This window comes from Tribolium madens, unplaced genomic scaffold, assembly GCF_015345945.1.
Source record: "Tribolium madens isolate multiple individuals breed KSU strain unplaced genomic scaffold, Tmad_KSU_1.1 Scaffold_19;HRSCAF=116;Tcas5.2_LG9, whole genome shotgun sequence".
Lineage (NCBI taxonomy): Eukaryota > Metazoa > Arthropoda > Insecta > Coleoptera > Tenebrionidae > Tribolium > Tribolium madens.
Genome location: NW_025400983.1, coordinates 4,261,008 through 4,280,084, shown reverse-complemented (window position 1 = coordinate 4,280,084; position 19,077 = coordinate 4,261,008). Strand labels below are relative to the sequence as shown.

The following is a 19,077-nucleotide window of genomic DNA, read 5'->3' as shown; positions in this document are numbered from 1 at the left end:
TTTATTGTTGTTTGACATTTGCGGTATAGTAGCAATGACAACCACTTAACAAAGCTATAAAATTTAGATAACTAGATCTGGAGAGAATTTACGCAGATCGTTCTTGTATGGGCTATCTAAACGAGACAAATTTACGACACTCGGTTTATCGATAATTAGCAGCTTCTGAAATTTTTCGTTTCAGAAAAAAAACTATTTATAGAAAATACCGGTGGAACTCTCTACTAAGAGTGTTAATAGTGTCACTCTGTCATAACATTTGCATGAATAACACTAAATGACAAATTAAACTAAGATGGATGACTGCAAGGTGCCGAAACGTGTCTCTTAATTAGGAAAAAACTTCCAATGTGGGAAAAAATTAAAAATTAAGAGGCAATTTGTAAAGAAATATTCGAAAAATTAAAATTGACTCAAGATTTTGCAATTAATAAACTTGTAGTCTCCACCACGACACGAGTATGTGACAAGATCGTTTTATACTCCTCGATGTAGTCACAAGCTTGATCTATTCTGTGGGAACAAAGTAGAATTAACGATTTGCCGTCGTGACAACTTTCACTACCCATATCTCATGTCCTTTGTTACATCAACATCAACATTTTTAATTCCAATTCCATCGAGGCGAGATCTTAACACTTGATTTCGAGCCCGAGATTGACCTTTTCGCCTAATTAGACGCTTCAAAATCACCGTTTCGGTGAAAGACGGCCACCGCATAATAAATCCTTTCACGACGAAAAAGTAGATATTTCTTTTTTTTTTAATCAATATCTGACGTTTCCGTGTAAACAGTTTTACGACTCTTGTATGTACACTTTGTATGTTTTCCACCGGGAAAACTTAAACGACATGTTCCACTATTGCATTCTTTATTAGTAAAACATCTCTTCAACTCAGCGTATTACATAAACGACGCAAATGGCATATTGTAAAAAGAAGAACATACAAGCTCGTGACATCGGAATGTCGAGTTATTTCTTCGACTTTATTGAATTTTCCTGCAAGTAATAGACCTAGCTGTCAGCACCACAAGAATTTAATCGATTTATTCATTTTTTTTCGGCTTAAACTTTGGTGGTTTTACACATTAATCAATTCGGAAATACTCAAACGTTGAGCTTTTAGTCGTAAGAACTTTCGCAAAGGATCAAAGTGTTTGCATGTTCGCTTATTGAATTATTTTAATGAGTTTGCGTGCGCTGTATTTTTACACAACGGTTGTAATCTTAAACACTTCCTTTATAGCGCCATTAAAGGTGGGATGTCCCACAGGTATCACCTCACGGGCCTATTCTTCCCCAAAATCGATTTTAATTGTCTTGAATTAAATATCGCCTTCTGGGAGGACTAAATGAACCCACTTAATCATTTCTCTAGTGGCGTCTCAAGGGATCGCAGGGTTGTTATTGTCGTAATCTCGTCGAAAACTTGTTTTTTTGTGAAATTTTGCAAGATTTACTCCGTGTTTGGGGTTATGGTGCCTCGGGTGTTATCCGGGTGTTAATTGTGTCGGCGGTGTCCGGAGGGGCGTCGGTGAGAATGAGCGTGACGTCCCAACGCCGCCGTGGCTCGAAAACGGCGCCGTGGGGATCACGACCGGTCCCGGAAATGGGCAGACATCGGTTAGGTTGGTGAGCCACGCGCCCGCTACGTGTTGATACACTTGTTCTATACGGTTTCTGGCACACGACGACGACCCACGCCTGCCACTTGTCCTCCGTGATCCCTTACGGCTTGTTTACCGCCGCACGAAGCCGATCGACGGAAAATAAGGGATCTTCCGGACGGAGGAATCCGGAAACGGACCGCTCGTGGGGGACACTACGAGATCATTCGCCCAATTTCCAACAATTAATTGAAGAAAATATGAATTTTAAGAAAATTAGTATTCCGAAAGGAATCTAACTCAGTCTTTCTAAAATTCACTCAAAATAACTTTTTTCATCAATTCCCACAAATCATTTTCGAGAAAACGTAATAAACAGTTTTCAGAAAATGCAAGAACTTCTCACTTAATTGCTTTATTAAAGATTCCAGGGCATATGGAAGATCTTGAAAGAAAATTGATGAAACAAGAAAAAACGTTTCGCTGCTGTTTCCTTGAACATTTAGTAATTTTAATACAGTTAAGTCTTTTTTGAATTTCAAATTAATCTTCTTAAAACAACTTAAAAAATGTTAAAACGTAAAAAAACATAGTTTTTATAAAATATCGAATGAATGACATCAACGTCCTGAAACAAAAAATTATGATAACCGAATATTTTGATTTCTTTGCATATTTATTTGTAGATTTTAGTAGTTTTTCATTAATTTCATTTTGATTCAGTAAAATCTTTCTTTGAATCGTAAATCATTTATCATACAGGGTGAATTATGAAAAACACCCAGCCATAACTCCATTATGTTTAAAGATATTACGATACTTCTTAGAATAAGTTTATTGTCATCTATTGTTGGGGATAGATAAACAATTAATGCTGCTGAAATCAATTTTTTTTTAAATGGAACACTCTGTACAGGGTGCTGCATTTTGGATGTCCGAATATGGAATCTCCGAAACTAAGAGGTTTAGCCAAAAAACGAGTAATACATTCTGGGGCTCATTTTTTGAGAAAATAATATTGGTTAAAACCGCATCCCGCTATCGTCTTTTGTTTTCGACTTATAGACAAAAATTGACATTTTAGCGAAATCTAAAAAAATTCATATCTTCGTTATTATAGAAGACACAGCTTTGAAATAAAGACATTATACAGGTACTTTTTTACATAGAATTTAATAATGTAGTTAACAATTTTTTTCAGTTGTTTGTTTAGCCGTAATAAAATAAACTTGTATTTTTTTTAATGGGAATCATAGATGGCTATGTCATTTTTAAAAAGCTTGTTTTTTCTTACCTAAAAAATATATATTTGTAACAAATTATTATAATACATTTTTAGCAAAAACTTATCTTTGAATTTTGTTCACAGTTGGCCATGAAAAAATGTAGCATCTTCAACTAAAAGGATTTAAACTATATTATATTCAACCAGTGTCACTAATGAAAGAGTTTTCTAAGTACTAAGTGATGAAAAAGATGCAAAATAAGTTGTAAATCAACTTATTGGCGACTAATAACATTTCTTTGTTTTTAAACAAGCATTACCATTGCAACTTCTAGTGATACATAGTGTTGTAAAAAAAAGCCGCTTTAATTCTTCAATAAAATATATTTTATATGTCACAAAAATGACGATATGGCTATTCAAATACTCAAATTCCGTCTATGTGAAACGTTATCCTACCTCCATTAGATCATCAAAAAAATGTTTTTTGTAATTGTGTTGACTGTTGACACATTTGTTTTTCCTATTTTTTGATTTTTTAAAAATATGTAATAATTTTGTTCTGAGGCGCTCGGATATTTGTTCAATGCTTCTACCGTATCGTATTTTTTTTTTAATTTTATCTATTTTTTTATCTATTTTACAGTTCACAAAACTCTTATTGAGTATTATTTACACATTTGGAGTGAAATAGTTTTTCCATGGCCAACTATTATCACACAAAATATGTATTTCACTTTTTAAGTATAGTTATAATATTTTGTTACAAATATATATTTTTTAGATCAGAAAAAAATAAGCTTTTCAAAATTGCCATAGCCGCCTATGATTTCCATTTAAAAAAATAAAAGTTTATCTTATTACGGCTAAACTAATAACTGAAAAAAATTGTTAACTACATTATTAAATTCCTTCTAAAAAGTGCCTGTATAATGTCTTTATTTCAAATCCGTATCTTCTATAATAACGAAGATATAAATTTCTTTAGATTTCGCCAAAATGTCAACTTTTGTCTGTAAGTCGAAAACAAAAGACGATAGCGGGATGCGGTTTTAACCAATATTATTTTCTCAAAAAATGAGCCCCAGAATGTATCATTCGTTTTTGACTAAACCTCTTAGTTTCGGAGATTCCCTATTCGGACATCCAAAATGCAGCACCCTGTACGGGGTGCGTCAGAACTCGCTCCCCCGAGAAAAATGCCATGTAAGGTAAGATACCAGGAACATGGAAAAAATGTTAAAAAAAATTGTATCTACAGTATGTCTCCTGATTGGGTTTACAAGAGGATATTTTTGTTCTTTGATTTACGCCAAAACTGCAAAAGAAAAACATCTTTTGCTTTACATGAAACGAACAAATATCTAATTAAAATTTTATTATTCTGATTCAGTGAAAAGAAAAGTTAATTTTCATAATTTTTTCTCTGCTTTTTAGGTCATATCACATTGGCGGTTTTATTTATTTGGCAACTATATGTCACTGTGACAATTAATTTATGAATTAAATAATGATATAAAAATGACTTTGTTTTTTATCTTAAAGCTATTTTTTGCTTTTTTGATATTTATTAAAATTTTGTTTTTCACAAACATTTTTGTTATTTAACTTGCGTAAGGGACATCATTGTTAATAGTACATTACAAGCGAGGTGGTAAATATGTCATTACCCCGAGTGCTTATGTATTCGATCGAAAGGCGCCAGCCACGATCCATTACTACCGAGGTTTGTATGCTATTTTATTCACAATCACATAATTTTTAGTCAAAAATTTAAATAAAATAAAATTCTAACAAAGATAAGGTTCAAACGTGGTAGGCCATCTAAATTGCGTTTAATTTTTGACATTTCAGAAATGTCAAAGAAAATATTGAAATAATGTGTGAATTTGATTTAAAATCGTTGAAATGGAGCATTGTACTCCTCCAGAAGTAAGTGAAACTGCTACAGAAGCAATTGAATACTAATTGACAATTTGAAGAAAAAATTCCCGGTATTTTTGTAATCCTAACATTGGCAAACCTGCATATTACAGCCCAAGAGAAGTAATATTATTACTCCTCATGAGATATATCGATGTGTTTCCCAACCTTTAAAAGGTTAGTAATCACTAATCAGCATATTACATTAGTGATTGTGAATAAAAAAATAAAACCACCCATGTGATGGGATTTAAAAAGCACAGAAAAATTATTTCAAGTCCAAAATCAAGAGAAAAATGAACTTTCTTCTTATACTAAGTTAGAATAATGAAGTTTTATTACAGATTTGCTCGTTTCAGGTAAAGTAAAAAATGTTTCTTTTTTGTAGTTTTGGCCTAAAACCAAAGATTTTTTTTTCCTCTTGTAAACTCAATTCGGGGACATACTGTATAAAAATTTTGAAGTTATGAGAGTTTTTCCCAGTTTTTCGCTACAAGCTAATTTAGAAGACGAAACAAGGAAGCTGAATCCTAAATTGTAACTCTGTTTAATGATGTTTGTGGCTTTTATTGACAGAATTTTTCTACTTTTACCAAATAAGTAAAACGTTTACAAGATCAACAGTATCATTAAATAGAAATAAAAAAATGTCAAATGTTAAAAATTTTTGACATACAATTTTTTAAACATTTTTTTCATGTTCCTGGTATCTTACTTGAAATTTTTCTTTTTTGACCACACCTTGAATATTTTATTATTTTTGGATTTTTCGTAAAATTTTGTTTCAACAAGCTCATTATTTATTTATCACTAACTTTAGTATTTATGCAATTTGAAAATTAAATTAAATGAGTATACTTTAGAAAGAATAGAACATTTTTATTCATTTTATCTAAAACAAGCAAACAACTGATAACAAAAACCTGTTCAGTTTTGCTCAAAGAAGTTTTGTCACTTCTTTAAAAGTAATGAAATTATGTCTCGGGACGTTTTTTATAATTCGGCTTGTATTTTTCAAAAAGGGCACACTGTCTAGAGTTCTTGAAATGCAGGTGTGGAAGGAAAGCTCGTGCATCTTTCATGCTGGGCCCCCTTTTGGGTGGAAAGCTCCCAATTGGGCTAATTTCGTGGCACGTCGTATGTTCCGCCACCGCGGGAGTCGTGGATCGCCTCGACCGCCACGTTTGCCGCCGCCGCCGCGTGCGGAGAGCTTAAATGGCGGTCTGGGGCCCCTCTGAGCAGCTCGCTCCGTCGGGGTGGGGTGCCAGTCATATTATTTATTCGTTTTTCATGGATTTTTGAGATTTAGATCGACGCGGGCCTCTCCGGATCGGGTCCAGTTTTGCGCAGCCCGACTCCGGTGGGGAAGTCGTCGGGGAGGGGTCCGCGCTTCGCGGCGCGTTATTCGGTTTCGTGCCGCAGCTGTGTTCATACAAGAGATCGGCCGCGTTCCGGAAACCATGCTCGAAGTGACCACGCGCCCGGAAAAATCCGGTCACAATTGAAATTTTCATAATCGGCGTCCAGAAGTAGTGGATCTTTTCGGGGATTGGTGATTGTATTAGTGTGGGATTTAGAGAAAAATTTTTCGTCGACCACGTGGACTACCCTGTGCTCGCCACAACGCTGGAACATTTAAAGCCTATCGTGGCTTCTATCAACACCCTTATTGGAAACTGTGAGAATATGGAGGCTACTTATTGCGTCGGCAGCGATGTAGATGTGTGCAGGATGTTTGATCAGTATTTATATAAGGTACCCCCAAGAAAAATTATTTTATAAAACGTGAAAAAATCCGGGGAAAAATTTTCATTCCGGGATGTTTTCTCATGTCGGCGTTGCGCGCGTTTCAGGGATGCATCTGAAACAATTTCAGCCTTGAAGAAAGAAAGGTCACTGACACAAACGATGATTTATGTTACCCAATTTAAAACAGGAAAGACCAACATTGTAATTATTTTGAAATAAATTTAAAACGCACATTAAGATTATTTATACCTAATGCATTTTTGTTTATTTATTATGATTTATTACCCGAACGGAAGACGATTGTTGTGATTTAAATTAGAATCACTCGTTGGAATTTTTCCAAATTGCTCCAAAGGCTGTTACGAAATTTTTTCATTGCATAATACAATAAAATACGCAGAAAAATCATAATTATCGAACAGAAAGACCTTATTAAAGTTTCACGTAATTGTCGTCAGGTCGCATTATGTTTCGGGAACTATTTACAAAGCCGCAAAAGCTCCATGTTTGCATTTAAATGAAGTAAATATGGAAACAGTTGTTTGTACACAACTTCGGCTAAGGTAAATAACGCCCGGAAACCCTCCCCGGATTCCTCCGGTTCGATCCAAAAACGGAAGCGTTTATTTTCTAGATTATTATCGTGTGAATGAAACTTGCTATTGATTTGAATTTTCAAATCCAGGTAAACGAACAGATGGTGTTTGAGAAAAAAACCATTTGCATAAATATGTCGTAGTGAATAATTTTCAAGCGACGGAAACCGTTAACCTCTTTTGTTTCAAGATGGTAAATAGACAGGTTTTGGACATGATTTTTTCGTACATTTTATGCTGTTGTAATAGGAAATTAAATGAAGTTTAACCCAAGTACTCAATTTAAATACAGTTGTTAAAACAGTTATCGCCATCTCACTTAAACACTATTTGAGAAAATTTGTTTTTACGATCTTTTGTATAGTCTATAAAGCGCGGTTTATTATTACAACTATATCCCAAGTTAATTATTTCTGTTTTTCACTAAGTGAATTATTTAAATATATTGTGGGTGTTTGTATATTTTGCAGATTAAGGTCCCAAATCTGGGAAAAACAAATTCGGGGAAAATAAACATAGTTTCATTTAAAGCAGTGATATTTACTTTGTTATCATAAGAATTATCTTTATTTGCTCGATAAAGAACTTAAGGTGGATGGGTACATAAACGTAAATATTAGCATTTTTACTTTTATGGTGATACCAACTACTCTGAGAATGATTTATTAAGAAAGTTTTATTTTCGTCTCGGCACGCTTTTTCGTGAAATCAATCTAATTTTAAGGGTGAGTGGTTATTAGTGGAACAATCAGAGGCGTCCCATGTAACCCTATCTTCCCCGTCGGTGGCCAGCATCAGATGGTATGCATGTGCTTGTATTAATCCAGTCGATCGGTTCCATAATCGAGCTGGTGCCGAGACCCGTGCCCATCTGTCGACGTCTCCAATTCCACCTTTTTTTGTCTCAAAAAATAATAAAAAATCGCTCGAGTTTTAAATTTTTTCAAAATTGAGAGAAAGACAGTGTTGCCGGAATGCGGATCTAATAATAAGGCAATCAATAATCTAATCACAATGTTAGTCGGCAGTAATAATTATGTAAATGGCTGCAACTAGGTTAGTGAGAGGCCGTATTTTACTCCGGCTGTTTTATGGAAGCGGTTGCATTTATATGCCGTTTCAGGAACTCGTTATAGAGCCCCGTATTGAGAAATTTTCGGTTTCGAGACATGTGGGATGTCCGAAGAAACCTGTTCAAAAGCCAGGTATCCATCAAAACGCACATACATTGTGTGCTGGAGTTAATGCATCGGCCATATGGCCGATTTTATCGCCACTCGTTTTGAAAAATACCGAACGAGTATTTTCCGGGGAAAAATCGCAGGATCAGGGTTTTTTCCTCCACACGGGCCAATTAAACAAACCGAAGGGGGGAATAACAGTAATTTATTGCCGGAGCAGTAAGATAATTAATAATTCTTAAGTGGTATCATTAATCATCTGGCAAAGAAAGTCAGATTAATCACGGCATGCCGAGGAAAATAATAATTTTATTGTTCGTGCAATAGAGCTATAAAGTAACTTTAAATTGATCAAATCTTACGACCTCGATTACAAATTGACAAAATACATCACGTCCCAACAAGGAAAAATTGGATCAAAAAACTCAGTAATTACTTAAATCTATAAATCAGGGATTATTCCTAGGGTCAGGATTGTGTTTGTCTTTCAATAGATGTTTGTCTTCGGGACACAAACCAAATAATTGTTTATTGCATCAAACAACAATAAATTATCACACTTGGAGTGGTTGAAGAAATTTAATCCCGGACAAATCCCGTAATCGGCTCCATAAATCGCCACCGTCTTGGAATGAATCTTTTTCTACTTTTTTTTTCAACACTTATATCCCTTATCGTCCACGTGTTCCAACTAAAAACACCCCTTCGACCGTTCGTTTCGCCTTATTTATTCATTGCGCGTCTTGGAGATATATATTTTCACTTCATACAGTCGATCAGAACAGACAATGAATTTTAATGGCGGCATTATAGCTCAAAAGCCGGCGAAATAAAAATCCGGAACTATTTTTTCGGCGTCTTATTAATACAGAATTTCACACAATCACGCAATAAGGAACTTTAACTTAATTACTATTGAAATCAGACTCTTTTCTGTTGAAAAAAAAACGTTTTTTTTTGTGTTTAATTGCTCCGGTTTCAAATCCGGAATATACAGTATGTCACCGGATTGGGTTTACAAGAGGAAAATTTTTTTTATCTTTGATTTTAATCCAAAACTGCAAAGGAAATTTATTTTTTGCTTTACCTGAAACGAGCAAATCTACTTAAAACTTCATTATTCTGTTTCAGTGAAAAGAAAAGTTAATTTTTCTCTTGATTTTTGACTTAGAATTTTTTTTTGGCTTTTTAAGTCCTATCACATTGGCGGTTTTATATATTTGACAACTATATGTCACTTTGACAATTATTTTATTAATTAATGATAGTTCTTGTAAAAAATGACTTTCGTTTTTATCTTAAAGCTGTTTCTTTGAGTTGCCATTTATTGAAAGTATGTTTTTCACAAACATTTTTGTTATTTAACTTGCGTAAACTTATTTCTCAAAAGTGACATCATTGTCAAAATAATAAAACCGCCAATGTGATAGGACTTAAAAATCAGAGAAGTCCAAAATCCAGAGAAAAATGAACTTTTCTTTCTACTGAGTTAGAATAATGAAGTTTCAATTACAGATTTCAGGTAAAGAAAAAATGTTTTTCTTTTGCAGTTTTGGCGTAAAATCAAAGATAATAGTAGATTATGTTATTAGGAGGAAAAGTGATTGTTTATGTGGCGAAGCTGAAGGTTCATTTTACCGAACGGAGTGAGGCAAGTGGATTTAGCTGAGCCACATAAACTCACTTTTACTCCAAATAACATATACTATTTTATCTGCTTATTCCGGGAGAACGCAAATTGTAATTTTTATTAGTTAGTCTAGGAGTGGGGCAGAATCCGGGAAAAGATACCAATCCGGAATTTTTTAACTGTATTTCTTGACTCCACAAATTATTTTTTATTCCGGTTATGGCCGGATGTCGACAGATTTTAGTGTACTGACTTTTATAAAGTTTTAGACCTTCTCGAAGGAACTAGATTTAACACCGCACCGGGACATTTTTTGAGAGTTTAGTTTGTGGACAGAGGTCCGAAATCCTTAATCAATTTTGATAATTTTTTTCAAATTATTCTGGAAATCAATATTTCAAATGAGATTTTGAGGGTTAAGTCTGAATCCGGGCGAGGTTTTTATATTGGCTTCAATTCCGCGAGCTTCTGGGAAAAAGCGATTTCGTATTTTTTGTATTTTTCTTAACAAAGAAGGATTTGATTCAATTTCATCTGCTCAAATCTCGAAACAGCTTTATCAAGCGGGCCCGGATTATTTTTGGAGTACTTTTGCCAGTTTTAGGCCTGGATCCGAATCCGGGTTCGGGTCCGGTCGATGGTAATTTTGTGTGAAATTCCGTGTCGTCACGCGTAATCTCGTCTCGTAGTGTCGTGTCTGTTTCGATCGATTGAGTCGTTTAGCGGAGTGCGACCGCAGGAGATTAGTCCGGGGGCCGCCTCCGTAAACGCGTCCGTGGCGGCACGCGACCGCTGTCCGCCTCCGCCGTCGTCCGCCCCCACCTCTCCAACAGGTGTCGGATGAGTCGTCTCGTCTCGATGGACCGCGAAAAACGCACGCAGCGCTTTTGTTGCAACTTTTCAGATCTTTATCGATAAATAACACGAATTCCGGAGTGCTCGTTTCGCCTTTTAAGGCAGCAGCTGAAAGCTGAAAACTTTTTTTCTCGATATTTTTTTTTCGTGTGTTGTGCGTGTTCATATTGTAATGGGTGCTTGAATGACATCGACCTATGAATTATGTATGGGTCTGTTCTGGTTTATTATGCCAGGACGGGCATTGTGCTGTCGAGATTCGCGATGGTCGGAATGCGTTGCCCAAATCCGTCGCGACGCCTTTTTTAAGGGGATGGTATTTTTACACCTGTGGGAATTTTGTGACCGTTGACCTCTAATCGTGTGCATCTAGCGTGGGAGGAACCAGTTCCACAGACTTTTTTCCGAGTTTTATTCTGTATAATTATATGGTTTTTGTTTTTCCATCGTCAATCATCTCGATAACACTGATTTGTAGGACGCTACATTACTTATCTCTTTTTCTATCGATTTATCTTTGAGTGTAATTACCGGACGAGGATTTATTGGTGGAACATCAATAATTCTATTTGTTTTCGAAACCGATATGATTAACTACATATTTTAGATTTCAATTTACTTACTACAACAAATTCCTTAAATTACTAACATGACTTTATGGAATAACAATAGAATTGATACCATCTCGGGGCCGGAAGAGAATGAAGAACAAAGGAAGTTCGTTAATGCGCTTTCGGGTCTCAACAAGACCAAAATGGATATTAATGAAAAAAAAAATACCAAATGGTAATACGGAGATCGAGGAATTAGATTAAATTCCACAAGTTCACGATTCCCTTTTTTGTGGAATTAAAACAGAATCTACAAAACGAAGCCAAAGAATCGAGTAGCATTCAAAAGAAAAATAATTTATTCGATTTTTTCCTTAAATTCAACAGGAAAAAAATCTAACTTCGTTCAAGTTTTGTAAAAGTCTGTATCCTAAGCCGAAAATCAATATTCTGGTCGAAAGATAGTTTTATTAAAATTAGATTTTATACAACCAGAAGTAATTATATTATTCAGAAAGAAAGGCATACAAGATTTTTGCTTTCTTATTCAGTTTCAGTGGAGTGTGAATTGACGCTTGTGCAGAGTTGAATCACGATTCATTTTCTGATTCAATTTCAGTCAAGTTATTTTTTATCAATTGAGGAGTTCGGTTTGGCCGGTAGTCCAAGTGAGTCGTTTATGATTCATTTTCGTTTCTTTTTTCGTGCTGTTGAAGCGTCAAACGTAAAATTTATTATAATGGTTCGTATCTTAAGTGGCCGAAAAGCCGATAATGGAATTGGTGGTTGCGTATTTTAAATGCATTTGATAGATTTTAAACTTGGAGTTACGACGTCGTAAAAATTATCTCGTCGGTGTCGTTTAAGAAAAAGTCTGGACCGTTGCGAATTAACCGATTAAAATAAACTGTTTTAACATCAGTGCCATTCCGTCGCGCATTAAAATTGCATAAGCTCGGGGGTAGAAACGGTCGAAATCATCCCTCTCTGATCGCTTCGTGCTGTCCATTTATTGGTTTTGTTGTGGCTGGCCGTTGTTTTTTTCATTTGATTCGGGGTCTATGACCCGCAGCCTCCGGCGGTACATTGTACTACCCTATGACCTCGCATACCAACTATACCTGTTCTCTTGGCTGCTGCTCGCTGGTGCCTGTTTGTACTTACCTTCGTCTCTTCTCTTCCCTCGCCGATGCCCGGCATCGGAATACCTACGAAAAATGGCCACGCACCCGGAGTAAATAAATAATTTTCCGGGGTTGAAATGCGGTGGAGATAAGTTCCGGACGAGTCTCAAACATAATAAAAGTGCGTTGGTGCTAATGACACGCGAGGTTTTTTAAACTGGGGCCATCTCTTTGTTGTACAGCATCTTCACCGTGTTTCCAGTAGAACCGGATTCTTGTAGCCTTCAAGGTCGCGCCGAAGGTGCGTGAAGAGTGGCCTCTTTTCGATCTCGCGTGTTATGGACTTAGAAAAGGGTCTGGACGTGTCCACATCATGCAAATAAAAAATAAATTAGATGCCGTAATTTATACCAGTCTAAATTGGTATTATTATAATTTATCACACTGTTAAACGTTTTAATTAAACGTAATTAAAAGTCAAGGACGTTGGGAGGGAAAGAGACGCTGCTGGCTCGGGATTGAAAACTGGAGACTTGTAGAGAATGTTTCTTGAATACATTTTCGCTTTAAATTATATGGCAGCTTTCAGTTTATATTCGACTTTATGCAAATTCACTTCGTAAATTATTTAAGTTATTATCATTATATTTTTTATTACGAGTGTAAGTGGGAATATGTACACAATGTTATTGTTGTGTGAACATCCACATACTGGAAAAAAGAGATAAGAATTCTGGTGGTACAGCACGGGCCAAAAGTTGTTTTTTTAACGGCATCTGTCATTTTGTTGTTCCTGTTATTAGATAATTATCTCTTAATTTGATCGGTTTTAAGGTGTAATTTATTAAGAATACAGCCATTGTTCACTTTTACAATAGACGCTCAGTTACTGTAAACACGATTCTTATGAAATCTATTATTTGAAATTAAATACAATAAATCTATAAGCTTTTTTTTGAAACTTCCAATTAGGCTAACTACAGGTTGGGCTAACAAACAAATCAAACGTATATGGAACTTGTTTCATTACAAAGTGATTTATGTCATTTATGTCTAATTGTGTTACAAGTCTTTTATTTTCATTTATGTCAGATGTTTCATACACCGTGTTGCGTGAAAACCGATCGAATTTAGTTGGAAATGCATTTTTAAGATGAAACTTTCAGAATTACTGGTTTTAAAGGAAATGCTTTCAACTTTTGAATACAAAATGGAACACTTTGAATAATTTTACATTTAATTATGTCGATTCTGAAGCAGAGTAGATAAAATCCGTCAACACATAATTAATACGCTGTTTGTTCAAAAAGTCTTGCATCAAAATAAGATAAGTTTTTGCAATTTTTGACTGTTTTGTATTGTCACCGGAAAACCGGAAACTCGTAATTTGCATAAAAGTAGGAGAATTCGAACTTCGCCTTTTCACCTTTTTGTTAATAACGTCTGAAATTTATTAACCTTCTAATTTTTGGTAAATAATTTTTTAAAGCAACCCCAAAAAATAGGGATTATAATCTACTACAATGTGGAAATCTGGTATTCTGTCAAAATCTTTATTAGTGATTTTCGAAGTGATTTCTTCATTTTCACTGGATGTTTCATTAAAATTTGCATCTATTGAGATTTTTGCTTAAGCTTCTGTAAAAGTCTATTTGTCAGTGTTTGAAAATTCTGAAGTTTCCATTTAGATCCTTAAAAAATCTGTATGTAGACAAATTTTCTAATTTTCAGACTATTTGCTGAAAAATATAGAACAGGAATATGTTCTATTTTTGAAAATCGCATTTCATGTAATTCTGTTTAAGTTAGGTTTTATCGATTGAGATTTGAGTTTGAATCAGTGTTTAAAATGTCGATTTTTTTCTAATATTTCTAATACTGACATTAGAAAATGAATAAATCTGCAGTTTTGCCAGCTGCCATAGCGTGCAAGTTTAGCGTGCCACTAACCTATTTGTCATTCCGTCTGGCGTTCCTGAAAGATTCAAAATCTTTGATTCGATATTTCGCAAGAAGTAATTTATTTGTTTATCGTAAATATAACAAAGTTAAAGTCCAATTACCGTAAGAGTCACGTGACTCGCCTCTTTTGCCTTATTTTTAACTTGTGCCCTGCGGTAACTTTCTATACTCTAAATTAGGTAACGTTACACCGTTGTTATATAAGGTGCGTTGGCGAATCTGGATATAGTCTATTGTTCTAATTTTTGTTTTGTGTTTATTTGAAATCACAGGAGAAAATAAGACGTAATTCGCTTGTCTCTCCGTGAGTTCGCTTCGTTGACGTTATTTTAGGTAATAAAGGCCTAAGTAGGTACTTTACGTCAAAGCGAAAGTACTAATATGCGCAAACATCACATCTTATGCCTCTCGAGTTTCATGTTTGTGAAATTCTCCAACAAAGTGTTTATTTCTAATCGTTGGATTATTAATGTGTTAAATCGTGATCAGAATGGAATGTCGACAGTTGGTCAATAAAACTTTATTTATGTTTAATTAATGTTGAATCGTAAATAATTAATTTTCCGTGTTTTTCTCGCCCTAAACCGTGAAAATTGGAAATTGTGTTGATAATTTAGAGCAATACAACGTCTTATAAATGTCTGTTTTCATGTTTGTTGTCTGTTTATTTATTCATAATTTATTCGAAATGTGAAAATCGCTTCGAGCTGGTCGTTCAAGTTTCTACTTTTCTCCCATGTGAATGCGACTTAAATCTCTACACAATCGTAATGGGAATTAACGATTTCGTATGCATAGCCAATGGTTTGGAACAAATCGATTTCGTGCACTCCGAACAAAGAAAATTAATTAATAAAGTGAGCAACCGTTTGAAAATTTCGGACATTGGTTCGCACTTTGTGGTCGATTTTTTATTCAAACTCTATATCGATTTTGTGAATTTTTATCGTCAGCGCATCCTTTACGAAATGAGTTTTGCACTTCCTTTTTACCGGCGAAGTTGCGCCGTAACTACTTTTATAATGTATATGGAACTCATAAAACTTCGTTTGCTTTACATTGTTCAATTTAACTTTAAAACTCCGAGCAAAAAGATGAAATTATTTTGAAACAAATGGAATTTACGGAGAACAATTCGAATCGAATGGAATTTGCAAGTTTCAGGCGTCCTGTGATTACAGTTCCGTCGCGTCTTTTCCGTCTCTTGAATAAGGGTGAAAAAATGTCTCGCTCGATTCCATCTAAATTAAAATAATGACTCATCGAGAATTGGCTTAATGCAATGTTAAAAATGTTAATTCAACGACACAAAGTGGATTAATTTAACAATTGCCTTAGTTAAAGGGTTAAAAGATGCAATAAAGGTTGGCCGGGCTGTAATTTTAAACTCATGAATACGCCTCGGGGGCGAGTGAGGGGCGGCCAATCTCCTCTCTTTTTCCAACACGCGCCGCCGCCCGGATTCGATACACCCGGAATATTCGCCTTATCCCGCTGAAATCCAATTATGACTTGATTTATTACTAATGCTTTAGAAGCCGGGGATGGTAGTGGTGTGGTGGTACATTTACTATTCAATTTAAATGGTTCCACCGCCCCCTACGAAACTCTACAACTTTCAAATCGGACGAATTATTACTAAATTGATTTCTCCAAGTACATGCGAAACTAGACCGAATAGCAGCAATACGATTTTTTTTTATTTTATTTTTTTCTTGGTGACACTGATGATATAACTGTTCAGCGAATAACGTTCCCACTATTATCAACCATAATGGATTGTTACGACTTGTCACGTGAACATTGACAACAGACATGTCGTGCAAGATTACTAATTAAGTGTACAGGTGTTTTATTTACGGCTTAATTAGGTTTTTGTCAGCTTTATAATGAAATTAAGGGAGGAATCTTGATTGGACCCTCTTCAAGGGAATCGAATTTGACAGCGACTTTTCTCTTTTAATCGCAACCAGTGTACAGTTGCCGACAAAATTAACGTCAATCTGGAATCACTTTAGTTTTGTCGGCCACTGTACACATTTTTCGGACGTTAACAGTTTCAAGGAGAATTTAATTTATATTAAATATAAGGAAATGTGTGTGAATAACGCATGTTGTGTCGCTTGTTGTGCATGTTTTTGACAGGCTCGCTCCTGGAAACAAATCGGTTCGTTAACTAAACGAAAATGTAAATAGATTTAAATGTGAAAAGACCGATCTATCAGAATGATCACTTTGATTACATCTACAAGTGTATGTAGGCATAAATAGCCGAGTTTATCATCTGTCAGTAGTCTTGTTAGAGCGTTAGTTAATTATGCAGATCGAGGAAGTAGGTTTTTTTTTTATTTTGTTACAGATTGTAGGTAATTTTAGTGTCAGTTAAAAACGCATCAATTGCGAGTGAGGGAGAAGTGAAAACGCCACCTGTGGGCGATTAAATAAATCTTTGACTTGTAGCCAAATACGGCCACAAGACTTAGTTTAAATAACGAATCGGTTCATTAACTAAAAGGAATTGTAAAACAGGTTGTAATGTGAAAGGACCTATCTATCGCCTGTATCTACAGTGTATGCGGCCATAAATAGCTGCACTAATTATCTGCCAATTTAAGGAAAACTGGTGTTTTCTCCGTGTAAGACACCCCACAATTTGAATGTTTAGTAATCAAACGGCAAACGAATATAAATCATGGTGATTCTAATGTATGTAATCATGTAAATTCCCGTCCTCTAGTTCATCCATCATGTGAAGCGTGACTCTCGGACAAATTGCCGTGTTGTAGGTAGGTATGACCGTGGCCGCGACGAGGACGACTTTTCCTAACTTTTCAACCCCCGGAAAAAAAATTATTTTGTTTTTTCGGACGCTGTTGTTGCATCACCACGACGAATAAATATCACATAATTAAAATTCATGGCTACATAAATATAAATAAATGGATTAAATGGAGACACAAAGTCAACGTAATTAAAAGTGTAATGAATATTAATGGAACTCGTCGCGCAAAAGAACGCTAAATCTCGCAAGGGACGGTTTTGTCGAGAGATAAAGAGGTAAACGAGGGATTTTTCCGCAATAAAATTATTAGAAAACCATCAATCGTCGACACCACAATAAATTTCATTATAAATATGGATTTTTCCCATAATGTACGATTGATACGAAGGAGACAACAACACATAAATTACCTTCTCTTTCACCTGTCCTTTCTTTTTAACGTTGTAATCACTTTTTTTCCTGTCGCAGATCATAGGTTAAACGTGAAATTGAGGTGCAAATTATGTATAATTTTAAGAAAGTGAAATGTGTGACTACCGGAAAAATGCTGGCATAATTCTTAAATTAAATAATAATTTCATAGGTAATTAAGTCGAATTGCACGAAACGTAACGCAACTTTTTGCTAAAAAGCCAAAAATATTTCGTTTTTTCAATTAATGTTTAAAATTACGAAACAGTCCGTCATGTTTTTGTTTTTGACTTTGTTACGAGTTGAAAAAGATTGAGTTAGTTTGCCAGGAAGTGAGATGTTGGGTGCCTCGGGTTGGGCAAAATCCGGGAGAGGGAAGAAACGGTCGATAAAGGAGGGCTCAATTTAATTGAAATAAACATGACAGTATTTCAAAGCGCGCTCAAATCTAATTAAGAATTTGCGATTATTTCATGAAAATAAATTGTATTCTTAATATTCGTGCTTTCGTAGTAAATTTATTTAACACTCAGTGATGGTTCCTTTCGGGAAGTTTCTTTGATGGCCAATTGCGATGATTAAAAAGTTGGGCTTGAAGTTTTCAAGATTCGCTCTTTTTTCCGTAATTACGATCGATGTGAAACCGAAAACCGAAATAGTTTTGCGCGCGCGCTCGCTAATTTGAATTTACAATATTAAGATCTCGTGCGGAAGTTTGTTGCCGAATTTCCAAGTGGATTACCGTGTGCGGTTGTCTCCTTCCTCCATTTCAACCGGGAGGGGAGAAAAATCAAATCTGCATCCGAAAGCTCGACGAGCTTAAAATTCGGTCCGAGGGACTTTCACTGCAATATCTAATTAGAGATTTACAGTTAATTACTTATTTATGGATTTGTACGGTTAATGGATGACGTGATGTTGCCAGATGGTTGGGGTTTTGAAATTTTTCTTGTTTCGTTTGTTGAAGTGGAAGCCGTTGCGCACGTTTCTGTCACCGGTTACATCGTTACTAAGTGCAATTTCGAACTAGTACTGAATAATTAATTTCAATCGTTTGCGGTTGATGTGATCCGTTGGTGCGGAAAAGTAGACGACTCTAATAGGACCGATATGGTCGCCATAACCATACGATGGCCGGGGCGGAAAAGCTCATTATGGCTGATTGGCAAAATGGAGCGAGATTTGCATCAAACAATTACGACGTTTTTAATCGAATTTTTAATTAAACGTCTTGTGAACAAAAACGTCATAATTGATGTTGGGAAATAATGAAAAATTGGTTTTAAAAATTAATTACACGCAATTAAAAAAAATTGAAAAACAACAATTGACATTACTTTCTGCCTTGGTTACACTGTTAGACAAGGATACACCGATAGAAACGGCCATTGGTCAGATAAGGAGAGAATATAACAGATCGGTATCTCATTCTTGACCTGGCTATAAGTCCGCTTTGTCTCGAGTGTAAAAAAAGATTTT

General features: G+C 35.3%; 1 protein-coding gene across 2 annotated transcripts in view; it reads left to right on the top strand.

Moving 5' to 3' along the window:
- The window catches only part of LOC123012394 (TOX high mobility group box family member 4-like), a 77,106-nt gene that overhangs the window by 44,994 nt on the left and 13,035 nt on the right, over positions 1 to 19,077 (top strand). Inside the window, exon 1 of one of the 2 annotated variants that reach the window (XM_044410277.1) lies at positions 6,153 to 6,512. The exons of the other annotated variant lie outside the window; for it this stretch is intronic. Coding sequence (XP_044266212.1) covers positions 6,444 to 6,512 — 69 coding nt within the window. The 5' untranslated portion in view covers positions 6,153 to 6,443. Of the gene's footprint in view, positions 1 to 6,152; positions 6,513 to 19,077 lie in introns of those variants that run through there. 2 annotated transcript variants of the gene reach the window in all.